The 20267-nt window shown below is 47.2% G+C and overlaps 3 protein-coding genes across 3 annotated transcripts; 2 read left to right on the top strand and 1 right to left on the bottom strand.

Moving 5' to 3' along the window:
* Positions 1 to 986: 986 nt before the first annotated feature.
* Positions 987 to 7544, bottom strand: GGS25DRAFT_471420 (uncharacterized protein). The gene is made up of 7 exons (XM_049259349.1): positions 7212 to 7544; positions 5532 to 7145; positions 3772 to 5477; positions 3091 to 3721; positions 2835 to 3041; positions 2498 to 2785; positions 987 to 2446 (listed from the first exon to the last, which is right to left on the bottom strand). The coding sequence occupies exons 1-7, from the start codon at positions 7398 to 7400 to the stop codon at positions 1247 to 1249; spliced, it is 5835 nt and encodes a 1944-aa protein (XP_049121713.1). The 5' UTR covers positions 7401 to 7544; the 3' UTR covers positions 987 to 1246.
* A 184-nt stretch (positions 7545 to 7728) lies between these two features.
* Positions 7729 to 9308, top strand: GGS25DRAFT_471419 (N-terminal nucleophile aminohydrolase). The gene is made up of 2 exons (XM_049259348.1): positions 7729 to 8049; positions 8119 to 9308. The coding sequence occupies exons 1-2, from the start codon at positions 7946 to 7948 to the stop codon at positions 8804 to 8806; spliced, it is 792 nt and encodes a 263-aa protein (XP_049121712.1). The 5' UTR covers positions 7729 to 7945; the 3' UTR covers positions 8807 to 9308.
* A 7117-nt stretch (positions 9309 to 16425) lies between these two features.
* On the top strand, positions 16426 to 19116 carry GGS25DRAFT_46108 (uncharacterized protein). The gene is made up of 4 exons (XM_049258935.1): positions 16426 to 17405; positions 17475 to 17534; positions 17595 to 18118; positions 18197 to 19116. Exons 1-4 carry the CDS (start codon positions 16667 to 16669, stop codon positions 18812 to 18814), a joined length of 1941 nt encoding a protein of 646 aa, XP_049121711.1. The 5' UTR covers positions 16426 to 16666; the 3' UTR covers positions 18815 to 19116.
* The last annotated feature ends 1151 nt before the right edge of the window (positions 19117 to 20267 follow it).

The following is a 20267-nucleotide window of genomic DNA, read 5'->3' as shown; positions in this document are numbered from 1 at the left end:
AACACTGACGTAGCCCATTCGTCACTCTCCTCGTCTGCTTCTGTCACATCCTTCGCGAAAACTGACCGAAGTACACGCACCGATCCTCTTTCTTCCCGACTCGGCTTCTTGTGCTCCTGCCAGTCACGGCAACGATTTTCTACCTCAGTTACTTACATAGGTAGGTTATGTAGGTTATATGCCTGATATGGATTTTGGCACATTGAAAAGTGATGCATGCATGCATGTGTTGTGGCTTTATCTTTAGTTACTACGACATCATCAAATCAACACAATCTCTTAATCTATTAGGAACGTAAAAGAAAAAAGAAAAAAAGGAACAAAAATTCGATCGGACACTACAACCATGGTGAAAGATTTCCCACCAAAGTCTAGCCACCTAATTCAATCAACCCATTTTAGGCGTCGGTTCCTACATAATCTACTGCCTACTACCACCTATGCACCGACATAGTACCTTCTGCAACGTCAAAGAAGCTTAGCCGTAGCTCCAATGCCACTCTCTTTTACCTGTGATACAACCTCCCGGAGATCTAGTCTTCTTCTCTAATTTTTTATCGTGAGCCTAATCAATTCAGCGGCGGTTCTAGGTCGTCCTAGTCCTAGCCAAATGCAGGCGCTTATTTAGCTGCCATTTATCAACCCAGTCTAGATTTACTACCTACCTACCTTAAGGCTTCAGCTGCTATCTACCTAGTCTAAATAGCGTAGTTCTTCTATCTACCAAATCAGGAATACTTCTTTTTTCTTTTTAGTATAGCCCGCATACGAAAGATTATGCAAAGGGCTTCGAAAAAATACTTCCATCAGTCATGTGGTTCTTTCAACACGAGCGCTGGATAAGAAGCAATACGGGCGGGCGTGGCGATTTGTTGTGATCGCTTAATAGCCCTGAGTATAGTACCTGCTCGGAATACCTTCCTAGTTAGGCACATACCTAGATTAAGTGCACGCATTGCCAAATGCTAGAAGTACCTAGAAGTGATTCCGGTATCATTCACTTCTAGGGGTAGGTATATGTGTATGAATTAAATAATCATCAACTCAACTGCTCTATATAAGCCGCCAAAGCTGAAAGACAAACTTGCTTGCTATTTACTGAGAATGGGAATGTCAATCAATCTTTCCTCGCAACATCTTCTACTATCCCCCTTAAAAAAAACTCTAGATATCTAGATAGGTGCATAAACGCTTAAAACTTCGGAATGCCATATTACCTTTTGGCCCGAACGGAACCGTGGTGCTTCTAACGACCGTAAGGAATTCCGTTCGTAAGGAACTGGAATTCATCGTAAACCATAGTGCTGTAACTGCCTGCACTCTTCTTGACTAGGTCCCTCACGAAATCAGCAGCTTCGCGCTCGTTCCGCTCCAACACAAACCGTTCCTTAAAAAAGCGAACACTCTCGGGCTTGAAGCAAGGCAGCCCGCTCTCCATCATGAGCAGGACGATTTGGCTCAGCTTCTCTGCGTGCGGTCGACACGCCAGGAATGCCTTGATACACAATTCCTCAAACCACTGGAAGGACTGGTGCTCGGTGCTGCCGCCCATCACTGCTAACATCTCGCCCGTGAGCTTGAAAGGTGCACGCTCGAACTTCATGCCACCAGGCGCAATGTCGAAGCAGAAACCGAAATCGATGTGCAGGATGTGGCCAGCATCATCGATCATGATATTGCCGTTGTGACGATCCTTGAACTGCAGCAGGAAGGAGATTATACTATAAGCAGCCATGCTCTTCACAAAGTTATTGCGCGCCTGTTGGAAGCGTAGCGAGTCCTCGTTGCCATACTTGCTAACAAAATAGTCGTACAGTCCGTTCACTGCCTCACGACCAAGCATATCTCGAGAGATGGAGTTAGGCAGTACGTCGATAACACCACAGCCGGGAGCAGTAGCCGTCACACGGTACGGAAACACGAAGACGTCAAGCCCAACGCTGTGGAAGATACCGCGGAATGCAGCAATCATCTGTAAAGCCAACACATCTTGCCGGCAGTCATCACCAACCTTGAAGATAGCGCTCTGCCAGACCTCGATCGTGGTTTCGGCCGGTGGTTGGCCCGTCTTAGTTACTTCTTGTGCTACGTCTTCGGTTTCCTCGATGCCGGCTTTCGATTTCTGAATTCGGAACGTAGCCATGTACGGTGCCTTGGCGTGAGATTGGAGTGGCTTGCCGGATTTGCGATCGATGCCAATAACGACGCCATCAGGATTACTGGGTAGATAGACACCCACATCAACTTTAATCTTTCGAAGCTCTTCCTCAATCTTTTGCTTCTTCTCTGGCTTGTCCTTCTTAATGAGCGGCTTGAGCTTGCCAGATATACTAGTAACTTCGTCAAAGAATGCAAACTCTCTTTCATAGAAGTTCTTGTCCTCGGGAGAGAAACTGTTGATCATCTTTTCCATCACCTTGTCAAGAGCAGGTTTAATGGCGTCAGGCTAATAAGTTGTTAATGCAAGGCCACCAAGTTTCAAAGGAGTAGAACTTACAATCGTGGCATCGTCATCCTTGTAGGCATTTGCTTTGATGTTCCAGATGATTTGGTGAGCAAATAGTTGAGAGAATTGCGCAGTTTCAATGATATAACGCTCCACGTATCCCAGAGCATCAAATCGAAGACCCTGCACGATCTGCGGAACGTAGAAGAAAGTCACGTCTACTGGGTGAAATTCCAAGGCTCGCATGGCATACTGAATCAGGAAAGGATGATTGCGATATGCGGGCAAGAAATATGTGACAGCAGTGATGGGATTCACGGGAGCCCAGAACAGTAGGTACTAGGATAATTAGCAGCCAGTCCGATAGATGAAGGGAAGAAAACGTTACCTTGAGCTGGAATCCAACGTCAGGCGGCAGTTCACCTCCCAATAAGATCGGGAGGGCTTCAGGGTCAGAGATAGCCTTATCTGGGAAATTCAGAAGGAGCCAGCGCACTTCGTTATGAACAGCCGGGATAGAGAATCTGCTAACAAGTTCAATTGCTAGAGATGGATCCTCCGTCCAGGCCACTCGAACGAGTGGTTTGAGAGTAGACTGTAAAATTAGTGTGTGATGCCTTGTTTACTCATGGGTTCAAACTCACCTCAAGCGTTGTTCTGCCATGATTCGTCAAGATATGGGGTCGGTGATAAAGACCTTCATTCAGGGGATGAACCCAGACGTTCAACCTAGCCTGTTCACTCTCAAGCAAAATTTGAAGCAACGACTCTTTCTGTGCCAAAACCTTGAAATTTCCAACAGCATTAGCGCCAACATTGGAGACTGCCTTCAAAGCGGTCATGACATCCGAGATCAGTCGAACTTCGGTCTTTAACTGGAGCTGGTTGCTGCCAAAAGACCATTTTGGTGTAAACTTGAACCAACTCAGCCCTGCGGACAGTATCTTGTCCTTGAGGCGCCATTGAGTCATTGTACGGACCGCGGTGCTCACCCTCAGTACTCTCAGGCTGAACAGAATGATCCTGAGGCGAAGTTCTCGAGCCATAGGATGAGAAATTGAGTTCTTCAGAGCATCGAGCGTCATATCAAGCATACGGAGGAAGATCCTGTGAGTATCTGGGCTCCCCAGTCGAGTTGCATTAAAGTGGCTGTTGAAAAAGCCTAACAAGCGAGTATGTGGTGCTAGCAGGTTGTGGACCTGCTGTCGACGTTTTATGAGACCCTCATTATCACTGGGGGCGAACTCCTCCTTGAGGAAGAAGGGATCAGGGTGCCTAGCAAATATTAGCACATGTGTATATCATCTTAGGTCTGTCTGTCTTACATCAAGGCAGGATTGAATAATCCAAGTTTTCTATGGATTATAACTTCCCATTGTTGGGCAATTTCGGCAAGTATTCGAGACTCCATCCTGGGATTCTCATTCATGACACCCAGCCAAAGAGACACACCAAAATTGATAGACTCCTTAGTGAACATCTTGAAGGGGATGCTGACGAGATAATGCGTGATGGCACTCTCGTCTCTTCCACTGCGACACAAGAGAGCGGCAGCCCGTCTAAGTATATCTCTCACATCGTTGAGAGGGGTGACCCTCCTGCTGCTAACGCGAGATTCCACATGAGCTAGAGCCGTGACAGCGTCGGCGCGGTCGGTGGGCGCGGATTTGATAAATGAGTCGCGTCGCATAATTGGCATTAAGTTGATTAGATCTTTGCCATGGGTAGGTAAGGCTTCACCGTACCTATACTCTTGACGTGTGGTGTATTGGGCAATGAAGTGGGATGCTGTATTGATGGCAGTTCCACCAAGAGTATCTAGAGAGGTTAATCTCTGGTCCGTGGCTGGTATTGACGACCCCATTTCTACGGCAAATGACCGACCGAGTGACATGTATCCATAGGCTCCTTCGTCGTCAAATTCAGACAAGTATGTCTGGAGCAACCCCTTAACATCCGAAGGTGCTAAATTGATTGCTAAGGAGACCCATGTCTTGGCCTTCGTATATAAGTTATTCAGCGTCGTCTTTCTGAAGGAGTAGTCATCTGAAAGCTGGACTGTGACCTGTCCCAATGTGGAGGTGAACTCGGATCGTGGATCATACATGTCCGTTTCAGCCTCGAAACAACTTGTCCACATAAGAGACAACAGCTCGAGGAGGGCAAACAAGGACGATTTCTGGCAAAGAGAAGACGGAATTTCCCGCACGAACTTGTCGGCGCAGAAAATTGCAGCCTGCTGAACACGTTGAATACGATGGCAACATCCGCAAAAGATTGCTGCAAGCTGTGAAGCCGCGTAGTGGGCAGAGAAAGTTGGCAACTTCGCTTCGAGAGTCTTGGATAAATACTTCTCCATTACAACCGCTGTTGTGCCCTCCATAACGCCTCGTACGTCCGCACTACGCATACTAGGCTCCAGGTAGTACGATAGAGTCTTGGTACAATCGCCAGAATCGGCTCGCAAACTTTCAACCAAGTAGGCGGCTTGCAAGAATATAACTTTTCTGTAGCTCAGTGCCCTGATTTCAGCTGCCTTTGAGGGAACGAGTTCCGTAAGCTGCCTCTTCTGCTTCGATTCCCGCTCTGACGTGTTAGCTCTGCGAAGAACCGTGTTAAGCTCAATATCACTCTCGATCTGTTCCCCTCGCTGTTCAGCTACAAGTGGCGGCGAATGTATAGCCATGATGCGCAGCTCATTGATGTACTTCTGACCCCTCTCAGTTAGGGGAGTAAATCCGTGTACGACAATATTGAACCAACCGTCTCGAATGAGAGAGTGCTTGTCGTCTTCTTGGCCTTGGCCGGGAATTTCGGCCGCAAATTCATGTGCCGACATCAGGATCGAAAGGGGTTGAAGCAGCTGGGCGATCTCGCGGGCTGCAAATTCAACATCGGACTCTTTCATGTGCTGAGACTGATGAACATCTCCCTTGGAAACCAGTTCTTCTAACATGTGCTCCCAGTATATATCAAACAGTGGAGAATCGCGATTCAAGTTTGCCGATATGTGATTTCGAGCCTTGCGAACCTATAATGGTTGTTAGATATGCTAATTCGTGATGATTTCAGGGGTAAGTCTTACGGCATCGAGAATCATGGTGTTGTCGTCGACAGACGCGTTATGACTGAGCCTCGAGTACAGTCTCAGAAGTGACCTAAATTCTAGCTGACCCCCATTCAGAGACAGTACGCTTGCCCCAGTAATGATATGGCAATCCACTGCCTGATTGACCTTGGTCAATTTTTGGAGCAGCATCGCCTGCGCAAGCGCCGTAATTTTATCGTCATTGCAAGTATCTGCAATACTACAAATTGCTTGGACTATATTCGCATACACTACCGTGGTGTCCTCTTCCCCTTGGATCTGTAGCGAAATATCACTGCCGTTAGATTGTCTTCCTTGATAAACATCAGACAGTCCACCACTCTCGGCTCCCAACTCGCTAGCGATCCCATTCGGGACATTCTGGTCAGCATCCGGACTGAGCACATTTCCCAACGTGTAAAGCGTAGTGATGACCGCATCCTGTGAAAGCATATGCAAAGCAAATGCTAAACATTTGGATGCAGTCGCAACGATACTGCTAGAGGGCGTGGTCTGCACGATAAATCGAGGCAACAGTCGAATCACAGTTGGAGCAAAGGATGGGGAGATCCTAGAAAGGATGGCCATTGATCGGAACACCGTTGACGCCAGTGTATCATCCGACATTTGTATTGGATTGTCCATACATTCCTGCAGCCAGCCCATGATAATTTCAGGGTCCGCCGCATCTTCATTAAGTACTGCACAGTTCAAAAAGCTGACGATAGCGCCAGCCTTCACAGCATAGGCCAGCCTCTGCTGAGAGGGCGATCCAAGCTCGATGAAATCAGCAGCGGCTTCAAGGCGATCCATTTCCTCCTGAGCAATTCCCGCATATAATTCAATCGATTGATAGTCGGCATCTGGACTATCAGGAGATTTGAGCTTAGCCAAGCCTTCCTTCGACATTAGCATATCGAGGATGTGAGTTGTCCTTAAAGTCTTCACGTCAGCAATCAGAAGGGATGTTGAAGAGGCCAAAAGCCACATAAAACTCCTTTGCAGCAACATATGTCCCAGAGGTCGTCCGTGATGAGAATAATGGCGAAGACATCTCTTCCAGTCCTTGGCGTTGCGATCTGACGTGTGGACGTTTCGGATAGTTGAAAAGGCGCCATCTATGGTGGTTAGGAAGGGCTCAGAGAGCAGGTTACGAATCCTCTGGATGAGAGCTAATCTTCCACCAGACCTCCAGAAGTTGGTTTGAGCCGAAGCAGCATTTAAGAAGCCTAGAAGAGAGATGGCTATGGTTGCAACACGGATAGCATCCTCCAAATTTGGTTGGGCAATCTCGTCCGACTGGGGAGGAATTATGCTTTCTATCTCGGTACGCATGGAAAGTAAGAGAGCCCATATGTTGTCAGAGACGGTCTCATGCAAGTCATCGTAGTTATTCCCTAGCGATAACAAGGCGGCCGTGACATTGGAGGTTAGTGCTTCGACAGGCGACGGCTCGATCTTATTGAAGGCGGGCGAGGGGAGAAAGGTCTGGGCATGAGCTTCGAGAATATAGGGTATCAACTGGTTAACAAGCTTCTGGGCGCTCTGTCCGCTTTGTACCAATGGCGCAGCCTTGCAGAGGGCAATGAGGACTTCATATTCGCGAATGGTCTTATAAATCCAATTAGCTACTTCGATGATACTATCTCTTACATGACTTTTTCAGTTGTGATTTACCATGGGAACACGAGCTAAGGAAGAAGTGAAGCCCCTAACGAAGCCATTAGCGGTTTCTTTCCCCCTACTTCGAACATTCGTAGCTCTACATAGTCGATCGAGATCAGACCGGTCAAAAGATGTCGTGGAACTGGTAGCTGAAAGAGCAGCGATCTTCTGAAGCGCCTGCTGGCGAACGTTGCGAGCCATTGTCAGGCCAAAGTCAAGTATTTTGACTTATGCCGTCGACAATTGAGAGAGAGAGAAGGTTGAAGGTTCCAAGTTTGAAGAGTAAAAGTAAATAATAAACCTTGGAAAGCATAAATTAAATTGGCGATGATGCAGCTAAGTGCTTCCCCCTAACTAGAAAGTTAAAGTGGGGTCTAATAAGCTGTACCACCAGTAAGAATAACAAATTAAAGGTCTTGGCAGATTAGTCATCTAGAGGAGCTACCCCTGTAAATACCGGTGGGTAGGTACTACATATGTAGGTAGTAGGTAGTAGGTACCTACTACGTACTGTAATTAACAAGGCTGCAAGCTCGACGCGCGTGAATGGAAACCACACAACTACTACTAGTAGTAGTTATCTCCATTAATCTCCATATCGTCAAAGCTTCCAACCTCAGCCTAACTAGCTGTCCTTCGTCACCTTAATTCATACCGTCTAATTATCTCGACCCGACTCGATCATCTCTGCGATAGATGCACATATAGAAAAAACACACCATCCGAATAACGAAACTACGATCAAGATGGCCATGTTCAGCCAAAACCCCGTCTTAAATGGGCCCAACTACTCATTTGCCGAAGTTCCCAAAAGTGCAATGGATGGTGTGCGGGAACACCGTTTCAACCCGTAAGCTATATCTCCATGACTAGCTCTCTTCCGATTTTTGAACTTGCCATCTAATGTTTTTGAATACAGATATACCGACAATGGTGGTTCCACCCTCGCTATCGCCGGTGCCGACTTCGCCATAATGGCCGGTGACACCCGTCTAACGTCCGGATACAGCATCAACTCCCGGCTCTCCCCCAAGGTCTTCAAGATTGGCGGCACCAACTCATCCCAGGACGATGCCCACATTTTACTATCTGTAGTCGGTTTCGCCGCCGACGGCGAGGCCCTCAAGGAGCGCCTTGACGCTGTCTGCAAGATGTACCACTACCGGCATGGAAAGCCCATGTCCGTCAACGCCTGCGCCAAGCGCCTATCCACCATCCTCTACCAGAAGCGCTTCTTCCCCTACTACGTGCACGCCATCCTCGGCGGCCTCGACGAAGACGGCACCGGCGCTGTTTACAGCTACGACCCCGTCGGCAGCTACGAGCGCGAGCAGTGCCGTGCCGGCGGTGCTGCAGGCAGTCTCATCATGCCCTTCCTTGACAACCAGGTCAACTTCAAGAACCAGTACATCCCCGGCAGCGGCGTCGGCCACGAGCTGCAGGAGCGGGAGCGCCTGCCCCTGCCGCGGAACGAGGTGGAGATTCTGGTCAAGGATGCCTTCGACTCGGCCGTCGAGCGACATATCGAGGTCGGTGATCACCTGCAGATGCTGATCATCACGAAGAACGGCATCGAGGAGAGGATTCTCCCGCTGAAGAAGGATTAAAAAAGGCGGTGGCTAGGACCTCCCGATTCCAAGGCGGATGGATGTGTGTACTATATCATAGGCAGTGGAGTTTTCCGGGTTTCCCGGGGTCTGAATACATCGTAATTGACCATGAACGATTTGACGAGCAAACGAGATTTGAGTGGGTGAAAGATGATGAAAAACTAGATCCTGGACCGGTAGAACAGCTGCCTCCAGGGCTCTCTCCTAGATGCAACCCAAGTATAAGCAACTGGGAGCAATTCGACATGCTGGAATTCACTGTTGTGCTGTTTACTTTGGGTCCGGGTCCATCATAATAGACACCAATGCCTCCTAGTCCCAGTATGATAGGTCCTATATTCACCCAGGTAGCCATGGTGCCTTGACTAATATCAGTCTCACGTCACAAATCTATATTGCCCATGATGAACAAAGTCCTCTTTTTTGTCATTTACCGTGCTCGACTTGATCCAGTGGTAAGCATCGGTTCTCTCAATGTACCTGGCATCTTCCATGCATGTGTAGATAGTGGAGGTTCACTGTAGATCCATACATCGCCGTCAGAATCTACTGTTGGTAGGACTCGGCGTATCTGATATTTGGGTTTACGGGGCAGACTCCCAACGTTCTCTTGCATTGTATTGTATGGCCGTATAGAATTGAGGTAGGTAATACCTATCATGAATACTCGGCATAACACCCCTTACAGGAGAGAAGCCAGCGGTACCTTGACATTGCAGTTCTCCAGGCCGTGAATTCATACATCGCTCATGTGCTGTCTAGGGACCTACATTTACCTTCATCCTCCCATCTCCTCAGTGGGTATGTGCCGTTTGCGTAACCTTCGCCATCTTCATCGCGAAGCGCCTACGCGGGTACATAGATGATTGTCCTAGCTCCGCCAAGACGACATCTACAAAGAGTCACAAGTCAACTCACACGCCCATCGATCCTCTACAGAATTATCGCTTCTTCTTCTCTTCACAATTCATTGCAGTGCCTGCCGATACACGGACCAAGATCGGACCCGGCCACATGAACAGACGGGCAAGCGAGCAGCACACGTGATAGTTGAGGGTGAGGTCTGGAACGGTCGGGCGCAGATCGGCTTGGATACATTTCACATACGTTTTATCCCGGGACTTTTACACACGATAAATAAAATTATTAGGTAGCCGGCGAATCCCGCAAAGAGAGGGGGGGCATGATTGGGGCGGGCCGCAGACCCGATTGCGGTCAGCTGACCTGGGTACCTCCGAGCCCCAACCCCCGGAAAGTCATGCCACTATTCCGTCTTTCGATGACCACGCACCGACAACGAACGACCTCCCGAATGGTGCGCGAAACCCGGGTCCCGAGACTCTCTCTTATCCGCAATCACGTTCCAATAGGTTTTTCTCATCAGTTGACCTGTAGACCTAATTTCGCCTACCTAAGCCCCCCTACCTACCCTGCCTACTACGTTCTGTGTTTCGCTTAGGCCCGCCCCGGTTCGGCACACCCCCAGACATTGGAATTTTGAAAAATACCGGTGGACCATGACACGCGAGAGAAGACAGCTACTAAACTAGCAAGCCTTAGGGGAGGAGAACAATGAACTCCCCAACCCGACAATGTGGTAGCAGCGGGTCAGGTGGCGAGAGCACTCGTATATTCGGGTTTCGTATGCTAGGTACCTACATAATATTTGCAGAATCTTCATGTCCTGGTGGACTATTAAGCTTCGTGCAGTTCGAGACTCGCCTCCTTCTTCGGCCCTACCCTTTTCAGATTGATTGAAGCGACATACAAGCAGTCTCACACATTAGCTTGCTACGGACCAACTGATGCCTAACCCGTTGATAAAGGTCAAGACGTAGCCGAAATGAAAATTTTGATGGGACAGTTCAAAGACTTTTCAACTATGTAGGTTAGAAATGTGTAAGCGGGTGGGACGTAAGGTGGGTATAAAAAAGATTTCGTCTCTTCGAATCCATTTGCTAGCCTTGATATAGTTATGCAGCGCATCAATGACAATATTAGTCCACGTATAGATATAATTCCGACACCCTAATTTAATAAGGATCATGTTTATTCGGAAAATGTTCAAGTCGCCACGACAGAGACAGCTTAATGCAGTCCTGCAAAAACGTAGCCCCGCCCTGCCGGAGGTGAGTTTAAGTGAGCGAGGCCTAACCTTGACGTAGCTTAGCCAGCAGAGCTTGGCTTTAAAACTCTTAAGACAAGTGGACTGATTAAAAGTGGCGGTTGGCGGAAACGGGACACTCTCGGCCGGACGGGAACGCCGCAGCCGTCTAACGAAACTTCATGAAATGTCAGATCCACGTCAGGAGTTTAAGTGCTGTGCTTAGCCCGCACCTTAGGGCAATTCGCTTACGCCTCCCCCACGATTTGCATGCCAATCATGGCTGGCCTCCACGTGAATGTTTGCTAGTCCCCGCGGTACGAACTAACCTTCAGAGCACCTACCTAGGCAATCAGAGTTGAGGCCGGCCCTAAGAAGAGTAGCTTCAGAGTTAAAGATTGGCAACGTTAAAGCAAGAGGGGAAGCTAAAGTTACTTGTATCCGCATATTCTTTTCCAAGTGAACGTGGAACATTGAAGCGAGAAGTCCTACTATGTAAAGGACCATAGTTCAACTCCCACTTTCAAGTTAGCTCCGGGAGATGCTAAGATGAGCCGCAACCATACTATGTAGAAAGCCCTTAGGTTAGCAGATTGCCAAATGAGAAGCCAGCTAATAGATGTACAAGGGCTCACATGGCTTCTTTTCATCCTAACCTTAGCTCTCAATGTCTACCAGTATACTACCTAGTAATCAATTCTATAAGCCCCGTTCTAAACTGTTGGCGCAGGTGATAGAAGGCTAAAAGACCGGAACGGTAGGTAGCACAGGAAATTTACTTGTCTGGGTATACTATAACTCGCCACAGCGGCACAGTAAACCACTAACACGCGTGTGATGCTGTATTCATCAGACCGGACTTACAAGTCCAATCGGTCTAGGTAGAAGGTTGGGACATCATTAGAGCCTTTCGAGGCAGTTGGATGAGTATCAAGGTGTGAAGCGGTCTTTTTCTACGACGATCACTGCCTAAAGTGGCAGGATTGAGCTCGTATTATGTGCGCATTATCGAAAGCATAGAGAAGTGTGAAGCGTGTAGAATAGACCGCATTGCTTAGTTATTGCTTAGGTGCCAGTGGCAAGAGGCGATCGTTTGAGAAAGATCCAGAGTTGTCTATGATTGACGAAGGAGGGCATGAAAAGGGTAGAGGGTGGAAGGATTAAAAGGGTTGAAAGGATTTAAGTGTGCGAATCAATTGATTTGTATAACTGAACGAAACAAAACTAGGAAAGTGAGGCTGAGTTGTGTAACACGAACACTTGAACACTTGGGGCAAGGGTCTTGTTCGGCAAATTGTTTTTGGAAATCGCTATCGCAGATCTCATGAGCTTGGCTTGCACAAAATGGATCACATGCAAGTTGCTCTAAACCTTGGGTATTACATAGTTTTATGTATGTCGACCTTGAATATTGAACATTCAATGTTCAATGTTCAATGTTCAATGTTACTACCTATCACATAGTAGTAACTTACATACTATGTATGTAGCCAGGTAACAATTTTCACCATTTACAACTTGTGTGCTACAGCTAGCGTCAAACATCTCGGGGAATATATGGATTATATCATGAACTCATCAGCCCATTTTTAATTCAAATCTCACTTTCTAGTGTTCTAGAACTAACTAGTACACAATATTCAAAATTACGGTATTCATTAAACGGAGCAAAAACTCCGTCAAGTGAGGCTGCATTTATGGTTTTGTGAGATGTAGGTAGGTAACATGCAAGATGTGTTATCTAAAGTTGCAGCCTACGGTATCGAGTATCAATGGCATGAATTCCCAGCTCTTCTCTCTTTAAGCTGGCTACATATGCACCTAGGTTAGATGGTTTTTAGTAAAGCGACTAATGGCATTGAATACTGGCTGAATGAATGGCTTAAGTCTACGGTGCATGTACAGCTGTGGCGCTGTTAGTGATATTCCAAAAACATCCATTGTTGAATTAGTATGAGACCCAAGCTTGAGGACATCAATACTTACATAGTACAAAGTCGGTCACATTATCCGAGTTACATACCAAGCTAGTACCTATGCAGTTACTCTACCCTAGGTAGATACTGACAGTTTCGCGCTTGACAACATTGAATTGAGTTATATTATGTCTACGTCATCACATAGAGTTATACAATTTCACGTAATAGCTATCAATGTTGGTGAGAATTTAGCATTATGGATACATGCTACATATTATGTATGTCACGTAGTTACATATTTACATGTAATGTAGCTATCCAGCCTATCCTACCAATCCTAGTATAACCTTGAACATGTTACACGAAAGCCACAGCTACGTATATATATGTACATAATTAAGGTAGACATGGTGATATATCGTCATCATATCACTAATAGACTGCCCTTTTTCTTTCTCTTTTTTTCCGGCAAGTTGATCATCATTCGGCTTTATGGCATGACACTTCTCCGCAATGCATCCAATGTAACTCTTGGCTATCATGACCATCAATTGCCCAGTCGACATACCGGTTATGCATTTTTTAATGTAGATGGGTCTGTACGTACATAAATTGTACATATGTACCTATTAGGTGTGCTGTGTAGGGCAAGAATTGACATTCAGGGAGGCAGAAGTGATAGGCACCTTACCCAGCAGGTGGCCATCCTTGTCGGTTTATACGTACCTCCTCGGAACTTTACTAGTACATACTAGGTATGTATGTAGGCTTTGCTGGGTCACAATACACCGACCATGCTGCCATGTCAGAAGATGGGCAATAAACATCGAACAGTGGATACCAATCGCAAGCTCTCCCTATAGAGGCCGCTGACCTCATTGTCAATCTTGTCTGTTATAATGCGACGCCAGTGTTGCAGAGTTCACCAAGGCCAAGCTAACAGGATTTCATCATCGACATCATTGCCCATCATGTTCAGGGATCGACCATCTCCACATGAACTAGGGGATGGGGGCAGATGGGGGGGGATGGGGGGTTGGACTTGGATGGCTGGATGGGAAAACACCAATTTCCCCGATCCGAATTGCGACAATCCGACAGAAAGTCGATTGCGGCTCAGTCCGAGGTCTGGGTTCCTATTTCATCATTCTAGCAACCAGGTTTGCCGATCAGATTCACAGATCTTCATCCTCCACCAATTGCCCGACGAAACCAATCAGAGGTACCTTGACAGCTTTACAGTAGCCTCTCTGTACCATACAGAATACCTACACACTACACACCAACAAAGACACGACAGCATAACAACCATTAATAAATGCACTGCAACTGCAAACAAATGCACTGCAACTGCATTTTAACTGCAACTAATTGCTGCAACTGACCCAATTATTAAGATTTCCTCCCGTGAAGAACCCACAGGATCAACATAAAAATTACAGGTGCCATAACATTTAAACTAGAAGCTATACTAACTATGTACTACTGGATACCTAGTAGTTAGGTACTACCTAGTACCTACTTAAGGTACAAATTCAATTTGATGTGGATGCCAAATCCGATGTATGACTATGTATATTGTGTACCTCGGTAGGTACGGTAGGTACGGTAGGTACATATGTACCAAGAGAAACTCTCATCTTTTTTTTTAACCTTTTTAGGGTTCGAGTTGTCATTACAAGCAATTGGCGATACATCCTAACATCCATACAACGAATTACCAGGTACTACCTAGTAAATGCTAGGAGATATGACAGAAGGTGTTCATTTCTAGCGTACAGAGGTAAAGTCACTAAGTTAGTCATCTCAAGTAGCGGCCGCGATTGTTCGGTGCCGTTCCGCTCCGCTTCTAACGGTGCTCAATCTCTTTGGTTCTTTCGTTCATTCGTTCATTCGTCCATTCGTTAGATTACCAAGGTCTGCTATACCAAGGTCTGGTCTAGTAGGTTGCCTACTTTGCTTTTGTGCAGGGAAGGAAATCTTCGGTACCAGACTGCTAGGTTAGAGACCTACATAACATTACATGATGACAACATTGAACTGCATCGGTTTCCCAAACAAACAGCCTTACCAAGCAAGTGTCAAGGAACAGGTCCAATGTTGCCAATGTTGGGGTCAAGGCCTAATCCTCAATTGTAACTGGTACCCAGACAATTCTCATTTCTCCAAGCGGGATCGACATCACGAATCTGACAATCCCATAACAGCCTCCCATTGACAAAAATAAAAATCTCCTTGTTAGGAGGCCTGGCCAGACCCTTTGTGGCTGAGTAACAAGCCGTGAAATGGAACATATCCTGTCAAAGGGTGTCTACCTAGTATTACATATTAGGTGGTTAACAACTGACCCAGAGAGTCTCGTGGGACCCCATGGACCCCCAAAAAAGCAGACCCAAGGGTCTGGTGGCGAAAAAAACGGCGCCAGCAAAATACCACCGGTCTACCAGTTTGCAGCCACTGGGCAGTCTACTGGCTGCTGGTACCTTATGTACTGTACCTTCAGGTAGGTACATCAATGATTGATCAATGATACCTATCGTATCTATGCCTACATACCTACATGCCTACATTACTATGTATTCCCAACTTTCGTTTCTTGTTAATGGTACTTTGTTATGTACCCCCTTTCCCTTCCCAATGCTTCGTTCGGCTTCCGCCCCGGGCCCTGAAGCCGGGATAGTCCTGCATTAACTACTGCTTCTAGTATCTGGTCTTCATCTGGTCCTCATCTGGTCGCTTCCCCCCAGCAAGACCTTACCCAGTTACTACTGTACTACCTTACTTAGACTTTGCGGTCATGTCTAGGCAAGCTTGACAACATTAGCTTACCCAACCTAGCTTTTAGCCACCCGCATTGCCGCGAGTCGTCAACTTCCTTGCAATGTTTCTCGAAGTTGTCTTATGATGTTTTCTCTCATACCATACTGCATACACGCCGAAAGGAAAAGGCAAAGATTGTCGTTACATAATGACCGCTTCTGCTTGATGCCCTAATGACCAGGATTGTCAGAAGTCACGTCGGGCCACATGGGCATTCTCTAATTAGCCACATCATCTAAATATTCTTGTCGAGATTCCCATCTACCTATCTATCTACTATGTAACCTTGACCTCCTCTAGCCAGGGCTGAGAGAATATATCTTATATTTACTTCTCGGAATTGGATTGTAACACGGGGGGCATTAGTTATTGTCTTGATACTATCATACCTTCGAAGTTGCCCTGGGTCCCTCGTTGTATGCATTTGACACGCACGGAAAACCGAATAAACCGTATTCGCTTTTATTAATAGTCGTTTTTTAAAAATCCCAGGAGCCCAATTCTCTCTACACACCCCCTCCAAATACCCCATAAGTTTTCTGGTTGGCAGCCTATGACTTCTGGTGCCCTCCCTGTGCGGGATCTGTTTTTATCATCGGGTTAGACACTAAGGCAGATCCAATCACCCCCATCGCTACATTACGGTACCACTAGAAAAGGTACGCCAGACATCTGTTCCTTACCGATCCGCTACAGTATCGAGGACGATCCGGATCTTGGTCAAGCCCTGGTCGACTACAGCTTAGCCCTCATTGATTTACGCCACACCTACGAAGACTACCTGTCGTTTCTTTCCCCTAGCCCCATCAGGATCCTTGGAACCGCAAAACAATTTAGGGTTTATCAGACACCTTGTAACACCTTCTCTGACAAGGAAGTATTAGAGGAATAAGCTTGATCAAGCAAGCTGTTCACAGATTCGAAGTAACGTTCGCGGAGACATACACATCCCAGCTCTCCCTCCTCCCTCTCCCCCCCCCCCGAAAACATAATTCGGCCCACTGGCGAGGCCTAATGGAAGATGTCCCACTGCCCTCCGCGGCAAACAATGAGTTTGCAGTCGGTGATGCTTCTGGCGGCAACTATCAAATGCACGCTATGAACGAAGGGCCCTCATCGTTACCACAAGGCCCAAATCCTACGAATAACAACGTCATGTATCAACCTCAGTATCAACAACTCTACGGCCCGTCTCCGAACACGTACCCTAGCCAGCTCGAGATGGCACACGCCCAAGGATCGAGCCGACAAGGACCTTACAGCATGTCAGCGATGGCCAACGCGCTGCCGCAACCTAGGTATCAGCCCAACTACAACTCAGGACAACAACCGCAGCGATTCAGTAACGCCCCATCATCCAACATGATGCCAACCATCGCGCAAATGGCGCAGTTTCAACTAGGTGCTCAACCTTACTACGTAGCCCAACATCCGCAGATTTCGCCGTACTACAATACCCATCTATCGCACACACAACAACAACAGCATCAGGCGCAGCAGCAGTCAAACATGTCCCCACGGCATAGCGTAAACTACTACTCGAGTCCGGTCATGATGAATCAGCCGGGTCTTACCGGTTATTATTATCCCCCGTCGAACCAGTATCAATCTCCGCACTCGACAATCCAAGGTCAGATGGCTCCGGGACAGTATTTGATGCCAGATGGCGCATCGAGTGACACGCGGGGTTCGTCGTCGTCTCTTGGGACTCATGATCATGGGGGTAGGGTTACAAATTCAAGTCAAAGTGATAGTAGGGCTATCTAATTACAGGAGGAAACTATTAGAAACAGAAAAAGTTGCTAATTATGTGTCTTCTTAGCTTCACCGGAATCGCGATCTAATGTCGTTCGAGGACCTCCACGGAAGCCTCGACAAAGCGGTGAGTTCTTAAGAGCACACCGTAGCTCCATATGATGAAAAGTTAACTTAAAGTGGTCAGGACATGCTATCTGGATTGGAAATCTGCCTCCACAAACCGATTTAATGAGCCTAGTCCATCATGTTTGCAAAGAAGCAGCCGGGCTGGAATCACTTTTCCTCATCTCGAAGAGTAACTGTGCATTTGCCAATTTTGCAGATGATCCGAGTTGCGTTGCTGCCCAACAAAAACTTCACGATTCGAAATTCCAGTCAGTCCGGCTAGTCAGTCGACTGCGTAAAAGCACAGTCGAAGGGGCTGGAGGACAGACAGCTCCTACCGGACCAGCTGCAACATCGCCTGGAGGACAGAGTACGTTGGCGGAAGTCACGAAAAGCCCTCCAAGTAAAACAACCGAGGTTGAAATTTCGCCCTCCGAGACACCGCCAGAGTCCCGAAGCGGACCAAACAATGATGGGAATCTTCAGAAAGACAAATTCTTCATACTCAAAAGTCTCACGGTGGAAGATTTGGAACTAAGTGTCCGCAACGGCGTGTGGGCAACTCAGTCTCATAATGAGGAAGTCTTGAATAATGCATTTACAGTAAGTGTAATTCCTTTTGAAAAACAAACATTACTTTTGTATCACGGTTCATTCTAATAGGTTTCACAAACAAAAAAGCTGGTGGATAATGTTTATTTGGTATTCTCTGCGAATAAGTCTGGGGAGTACTTTGGCTACGCAAGAATGACCTCACCTATAAATCACGACCCGGCAGCGGCCATTGAATTTGCCCCCAAGGTGCAAGCCACGAGCAGCCTAGACCTACCTAAAGCAATCCCAACCGAAGCCACGGACAGTTGTCCGCGAGGACGAATCATCGACGACTCGGCCCGAGGAACTATATTCTGGGAAGTGGAACGGGAGGACATGGACGCAGCTCTGGACGGGGATGAGTCGGGAGGAGAAGAGTCAGCGGTTAGTGTGAGGAGTGGGCACGAAGGTGAAGGGGGCCCTAATAAAGCATGGGGGAAGCCATTCCACCTCGAATGGCTCTCTACTACGAGACTACCGTTCTACAAGACACGCGGGCTTAGGAACCCCTGGAACTCTAACCGAGAGGTGAAGATCGCAAGAGACGGGACAGAGTTGGAACCGTCTGTGGGGAGAAGGTTAATTGGGCTGTTCAACCGAATCCAGAGCCCGGGCCCCATCCCGACGGGCGCAAGGGGGGTCATGTCGATGGTTGCAGGATATCCGCCGCCCCCTTTGCCTCACATACCGATGACGAATTGGTGAGCTGCGTTGCGTTTCTCGGTCAAAAGACACAAACAAGCGCGAGCCGCGGGGAAAAGCAAGAAAGAGGTGGGAATAGAGAGAGAGATGGAGCTTTAGGGCTCGGCTAGCCTATTGCTGAACACGGCAATATGGCATATAAAGCAAACAAACAAAAAAGGGTTGCCAAAGTTAATGTGCCTGCCTGCCTACCCAGGCTTGCTTTTACAACGCCTACAGCGCTACGGGGCTTGCTTCGTTGAGAGGGAAGATTGTATATACACACGTTGATATTACTATTTATTTATTTTTTCGCTGATAAAAAAGTGGTGCTCTTCGTGATATATTGATTGCTATACTACGACTATGGTATGTAGACAGACAGCAGCGTTGCCCCACAAGTAGCAACGTCTGGGGTAGCTCAACAAGCTTCCCCTGGTCCGTTGTAGATAGATGGGACGGGATGAGCTTTTTCTATAGTATGGAGAGGTCAGGTGGATATCACAAGAGATGAACATTTTCCCTTTCTTTGCATTAACTACCTATCGTCATTATCGAACCACGCCTACGTGATGAGGAGGATCGCCAAGGCCGTTCAGCATACATAGTAGGCAGGTTGTAGGGGAATATTGTAATATGTAATATGTATGCATATGTATGTATGTGTATGTGTGGACGGGTGGTATCCAAGCTAGACTTATCTTTCCCCAGATTATCACGGCTATCACTACTGCGATGGAACCGGTATAAACAAACCCCCCCTCTTCATGTGGTGGTAACAGCGGCAGCAGCAAGAAGCTCCACCCCCAAACCATCCCCCCCCCCCTGCGCCGGGCTTGTCGTTTCTTGCTCCCTTGTCCGGTTCCCGGATGACATATGTAACCTATGTATGTACGGCAGAGTAACAGCGTAACGGCGTATCAGGGTATCAGGGGGTGGGTAGTGGGGTGGTAAGGCGTAGGGGTTTAGACTACTAACCTAGTGTGGTTTGAAAAGAAAGGGTTCTCTACACTAAAGGGACGAAGATAGCCACAGGCGTCATCTCCGGCGATGGTGAATGGCTCAAAAGCCGACTGCAGAGTAACGTCATCGGGTAAAAATAGGTATGCCATGGATGGGATTTTCTTTTTTCAAGTCAAAAATGGTTATTAGCCCACAACCCCCATCCGCCATATTCACGTGCTCTGCTTAAGGTAGCATGGCTTGTAGTTACGCATTTTCTGTCATGCATACATACATACATACATACATATGGATGGAGATGGTTATGCGGGGCGAAACTAGATACATAAGGGATGATCTACGGTGACCTACGTAAGCCCTCTCTTTGCAGGTACATATGGATGTACTTGGGTGGTGGTAGTTATGTGTACTTGAGAATGTTGAAAAATGTGATGAGAAATCGGCGGTTTAGAGATGGTGGAATATGTAATATCTACAAGATACAAAATACGTAGATACATATGTACTGGTTAAG

The sequence above is a fragment of the Hypoxylon fragiforme genome (genome assembly GCF_022984875.1).
Source record: "Hypoxylon fragiforme strain CBS 206.31 chromosome Unknown GGS25scaffold_1, whole genome shotgun sequence".
Lineage (NCBI taxonomy): Eukaryota > Fungi > Ascomycota > Sordariomycetes > Xylariales > Hypoxylaceae > Hypoxylon > Hypoxylon fragiforme.
Note: the sequence above shows the minus strand (reverse complement) of the source record. Positions and strands in the feature narration are given on the sequence as shown.